This window comes from Athene cunicularia, assembly GCF_003259725.1.
Source record: "Athene cunicularia isolate RWA chromosome 3 unlocalized genomic scaffold, athCun1 chr3_part1, whole genome shotgun sequence".
In the NCBI taxonomy this organism is placed as follows: domain Eukaryota; kingdom Metazoa; phylum Chordata; class Aves; order Strigiformes; family Strigidae; genus Athene; species Athene cunicularia.
The window spans coordinates 46,158,512-46,164,511 of NW_020799097.1; the positions used below are offsets into that span (position 1 = coordinate 46,158,512).

General features: G+C 31.0%; 1 protein-coding gene across 6 annotated transcripts in view; it reads left to right on the forward strand.

Annotated features, from left to right (window-relative positions):
* GRIK2 (glutamate ionotropic receptor kainate type subunit 2) overlaps positions 1-6,000 on the forward strand; it is a 442,240-nt gene that overhangs the window by 265,742 nt on the left and 170,498 nt on the right. For all 6 annotated transcript variants that reach the window (XM_026844286.1, XM_026844289.1, XM_026844292.1 and 3 more), the window contains one exon: positions 2,368-2,574. In XM_026844286.1, coding sequence (XP_026700087.1) covers positions 2,368-2,574 — 207 coding nt within the window. The remainder of the gene's footprint in view (positions 1-2,367; positions 2,575-6,000) is intronic.

Below are 6,000 nucleotides of genomic sequence, written 5' to 3' on the forward strand. Positions count from 1 at the left end.
TGAATTCTTAAATGTAATTCGTTATGGATCTGAAATTGTTAAAAATGGTTCTGCGAATTTATCAGGTCCAAAATTCCTGAACATATTGATAGTTCAAGGACTCACTGAAGTTATCTTTCTGTTCTTTAGTCTAAACATTTTTATGTGCGATTTTATATTTTATAAATTATCTGATCAGTGTTAGCCATTTCAGAAAAGGTAGGTATGGGAAAAATCATCAAACTGCTTGGTTGTCTTCGCAATGTGATTTTATGGTTTTCTTTTTCTGTTGGACAACTGATTAGTTCCTAGAATTTCCTTTTTTCCTTGCTTCTAGAATGTTGCTTTTTATCCTTAGTATTGATTTTTAATTGTACTGTATTTTTTGCTTTGTCATTTATGCATTTGTCCCTGCATAAGTTTTGGTTTTCTTTTTGTCCTTCGTATTCTGAGTTATATTTCAGTTCCTTCATACTTCCTTTTCTGAGTTTCAATTAATTGAAAAAATCATGTTTGTGTCTTATTGTTTCTTTTTCTACACTGTGTTTTGTCTTACCAGAGCTTTTGCTTGGCCAGTAGTGAGCTTTCTTTAAGGAATTCTCATTTCACCTGAAAAACTGTTTTTCTTACAGTTATTTTCTTTGAGAGGTTTAATATCAATTGTCTCTGTTTATTAACAACTCTTTACATATATAGTTTTTGTTCTGTCACTGTCTCTGCTTCTCAAAAATTATTCAGTGATCCTTGTCATTTTAATTGCTTTCAACTTTCATGTTTTCAGTCAGGCCATTGCTCTTGTCAAACATCCACAGAGCTCTCTAAAATCATTTGCCTACATATTGTTTGAAAAGTTTCTGTCAAAACATCCTAGTAGCTTCTCTGGACAATTTATCTCATGTTACATTCGTTGTTAATTGTATGAAGTTCACTGGTGTGCTTTTTTAAGATATGGCTGTAACCTTGTTAATTTCAATAGAAATTAATAGGAATAGAATATAAATTCTTAGCATAGTGTTGATTCAGTTGTCTATTTTATTTGGGAAAAAATAAAGTGTAAGATTCAACTGGGGAACAGATATATTCTGAACACACTTCTTTTAAGAACAGGAAATCTCCCTGCTTTCTCCTTTGCATTTTTGGGTAAAATCTTATATACCAAAATTCCAGTTTTATGCAGATATAATGCTTAAATCATAGGACAACTCGAGTCAGATGTTTACGTCACGTATGCTGACAAATCCTTATTAAAGCTGTCAGATCCCTGTAGAAGAAAATGCCTTTAACCCCACTTAGTGCTGACATGGAGAATTAGGGTGGTATGAATTTTGTGAAGTTACCTGGAGAGTTTGTCTGATTATTAATCAAAACTTGTATTAGGTGCAGTAATTGCATGTACTACTATTGGTTTCCTTACTTGATGTTTATCTTTTTATTATTGTAAAAATTGAAAAAAAGCCTGTCTAAAACATGAGCAAAGACTGACTTATGTATTTAACCTATCAAATACAACTTGAATATTGGTACCGTATTATAGTGGAAAACTCTGTCGTTTGTTTTTTGTCCTTTTCCCTTCAGGTCTGTATTTGAGGAAGGCTATCCTATATGAGAAACGTGTAAAAATCCCATATTTTGCTGAATGTTAATTTTCTTCCCATATTTAGGAATATTATGCCAATCGTTTTGTTTGTTATTCTGTTTGCACTTTATGGGAAAAAAAAAAAAGTCACATTGTAGTTAAATATAAAAAGATAAATGTTAAAAGAAAATAAATTCAGTTTTCATTGAATGGGTATCACAGAATTTAAGTTACTTTTGCTGGTTTAGCTGCGGTTGTATAAATGGCAGCTTGTAACTTGAGGCAACAGAACAGTAGGGGCTTTCACTGACTTTTCCCTCCCCCTGTGGGTTTTCTATACTTTACCTAACAAAACATTGAAAAAAACAAAATACTTGTGTAAGGAAAAGCATAAAACCTAATAATTAAAGCGTTTGATTGATGTTTATTTATTTTTTTTTTTTCATTGCCAAAGCACATTTCCTCTTCATTTTAAGTCTTACAATGTCCATCCAAACAATGTATTTGATATTAATGTGTAATGCAATATGTTAAGGAGCACATTTAAATTTAGTGTTTGTATGAATTCCTTGAAGATATGTCTACGGTGTTTGTAGTGTCATTTTTGCAAATAAAAATGAGAAGAGTATCCTCTGACAAATGTTTGAAGATAAACAGAGACCTTAGACATAACCAAAAGCTAAAACGATTCTACTTTTCGTTTTAGTTCTTTGTACAGAGAGGGGTGTCATGACACTGTACTACTTCAGATTAAAAAGAAAAGAAAGGTGTGTGGGCATTCATTATCCATTCTGTCTTTCTAATTTTTGCAGGAAGAGCCATATGTTATGTTCAAGAAGTCTGACAAACCCTTGTACGGAAATGATCGATTTGAAGGTTACTGCATTGACCTCCTCAGGGAGCTGTCTACTATCCTTGGATTTTCCTATGAGATTAGACTGGTGGAGGATGGAAAATATGGAGCCCAGGAAGATGCCAGCGGACAGTGGAATGGAATGGTTCGTGAACTAATTGATCATGTAAGCTAACTTTTGGAAGTTTTCCACTATCCATTTAGATTTCAATTCTATTAATATAAATTCTAAAACTTTTATGATAATGCCATTTAAATAGTACTGTTTTGGAAAATACAGATGTTTAAAGAAGTAATGCAAGTAGATTCACACAAATTATTTATTTAGCGTAGAACTTGTTTGTTAAACGAAAAGTAGTCTGTATCTCTGTTTGCCTATATGCAATGTTTGTTTCTGCCAGACTGGTTTAGCTCTTCCATGGCATATGCTTGAATCAAAATATGGGATAGTAGTCAGAATTTATTTCTGAGAACAAATATATGTTTTATTGTGAAAAAACATACATCTTCATTAATCAGTAGAAGTCAGGCTTCTTCTGATCATGAATCTGAGACTTTAATTTCTCTGCATGTAAAGTAAAAACATAAATTATTAGATATATACAAAGAAGACAAACATCTGTCTTGAAACGTTAACAACAAAGTACAAACAAAGACAACAATATCAACATATATTGTAGGAGTGAAGTAATGCAACGTGTGTCAAACAGATACCATTACAATGACTTGTAAATGGGTAAGGCAGGCATTACATTGGGTCCTTCAAAGCATATTTTCCCATTTGGTCATGCCAGTTGAATTCAGTCTCTTAGAAACATTATAGTCAATTTGAAAATTGAGTTGATGTCTCTTTTTGCTTTTATTTGGGTGAATTACTTGACATAGAGATATTTGATTAAAGAATGAGATAAAACCTATTCTGCATATCACTGTCTTTAAAATTGCAAAAAGGAAGACTATTTTTATAGCTAATTCAAGTGAAACCTAATGATGGCAGAAGCTATGTGAATAACTTGAAGAAAAATATTCACTAATCTTGTTTCAATTTGCTTTAAGATTTTAGCAGATGGGCAAAACATGTGCTAATCAAAATATTCATATTTACTAGGAAGGTTGTTATCTTTGTGCTTTTCTAGTAAATAATAATCTGGTATTGCTGTTGCAACAGATGTTGATTATGCCTATCTTCACACTTTGAAAAAGAGTGTGTGGGAGTATTATATTTATATAATGTTCAAATGTGTGTATGTATTATACCTAGAACACATACGTAGAAAGCAAACATATTTAGCTAGACTCTTTGTCCGTTTCTATACATGCATATTTTCACACAAGTATAAATGCATAGGCATGCATAGCTATTAGATTTTATGGTTGTTAAGTAATATCATCATCTGGAACTAATTTTCTGTGATTGGGGAAGGATATTATGGAAGCATTTCTTTTATAATTCTTCGGAAGCAAAATGAAATCACATTTTGATATGCTTTTATTATTTATCCCTAAAGCTTTCTTGAACAAGCACTAGTACAGCACCCTAAGTTTTTCACTAAAATAATCTTGAAATAAAATACATTTGAAGTTGCAGCAGTAAAGTATGTGTAACAGGAGCTTTTCCACTCCTTTCCTCTTGATAACACAGAATGGAACCTGTGTTCCTTTTTCCCATAGATAACATATAACTAAACTTTGATTAAAATTTGTTTTGCCTTTTGAAATGTTGTTTACTTACGAGTCAAAAAAGTTTAGATATGGTGTTAGTGCATCATGGAAGATGTAGTGTAACTTAACTTGGATCATAACTTTTACTAGTCCATTTCAACTGTTAAAATTTTGCTTTAAATTTTAATCTGGTTTTATCTATTATTATTTTGTAATCTATTTGAATACATTTAATTTATTTATGCATCTATGCCCTGTATATGCATGCATGTTAATTGTAGATTTTATTAGCAAGAAACACTTCAAACCTCAGAATCGATGCACAGGAATTTAGAGAATTCCAGACAGTTACCACGTTTGATGTTTCCATATGGTTAGTACTTCACACAGCCCATTGCCTTAGCTTTTCAGTCTTTCTTTTCCCTTAGAGAATATTTTTTTTAATGTGTCAAATTTAATGTTGGTTTTGTATAAAGTGATTTAATAGACTCATTTACTATTACTTTTAGAAAGGTAAAATGATTCTGTCTACATTTTTCAATCTGAGCATCTAATTAAAATGACTATGGAATAAAGAAGAGTTCTGAAAGTTGCCATAGCACTTACATCTATTTGAAAATTATTTTTAGAATGTATTTTATTTGCATCTGCTTGTTATATTTTAACTGTTAGTCATTTAATTTCAGAAAGAAAGAATGTTTTGCTGTGGTATTTATATTTACAAGGCTAGCTTGTAGCATTTGTAAATCAAGTATAAATACAATCAATAATTTTGGTATAGTATGTATGTTTAAAGGAAGATGCACTATTTATATAAAGACAAAAAGTACCAAATAGAATATAAATTTTTAATTCATTTAAATCGGTGCTTAGCCACTGTACATAATTACTTGGACTCAAAAGTTTAAGTAAAATGAAGATAATGATATCTGAACTGAGCTCAGCATATCATGTCAATCTCAGGCTTGAAATTCTATAATGTGAACAGAGACTAAAGTTTTTGCACCAGGCTTTTTGTGATTTCAATCTCTTTTCCCATATTTTATTCACATTTCTTCTTTCTTTGACTGTTTTACTTAGTGTTCACATATGCCATTTTGATATTGGTCTCCAAACAATGACTAGTTTCCTTTTGGATAAATGGTAAATACTGAAAGTGGAAATGAGTTCAGTGATTCCTTCCCTTTGACAACTGAACGCTAGTGAATTCTTGTTGGAAAAAACAGTGGTCTCAATAGCTGCAAATGGAAGAGAAATATTCACTAGGACAGCAGATATGATGAGACTGTCCTATTAAAATATTTTAAATTGAATTTTTCCAGTTAAGCAGTCTGATTTCTTTGCCACAATTTTTCATTCAATATTTTACCCCCTCTCTGGTTAATTCAAGACAAAGATGTCAGATATCTGGGGAAGGGGGAGCTAAAATCCTGGTATTTTTCTCCTTTATGAATGCATTCTTCATAAGGAAGTATTCTTTATACTAACTTGCTGCCTTTGGTTCAAGAGTTTTATTCAAGGATAGATTTACTGAAATTATTTTGAACTGAATTATAAATTCTGGAGAATTCAGATTGTTTTGTGCTGCTAAAAGTTGTTATGGCAGCGTGTTAAGTTGTATGAGATATATAGTGTGAGCCTGTAAATTATGTTCCCCTATGGCTAGCAGATACTGATAGAATAAAAACATCTAATTTTCCTTTTTTTAATTTTTTTTTATTTTTTTTTTTTTTCCTGTTAGACACTCTACTTTACAGCTCCGAAAGTGCTTCAAAACATTCTTTTTGTTGGTTTCTGAAACAGGCAAAAATTACTATTTTTTTTGTTTCCTAGAAATGTATATGAAAGTGAAAAATCCACTGGGAAGTAATTTGTTACTATTATATACTATTAAAAATATCTTTTTTTTTTTTTTTTTTTTTTTTTTTTT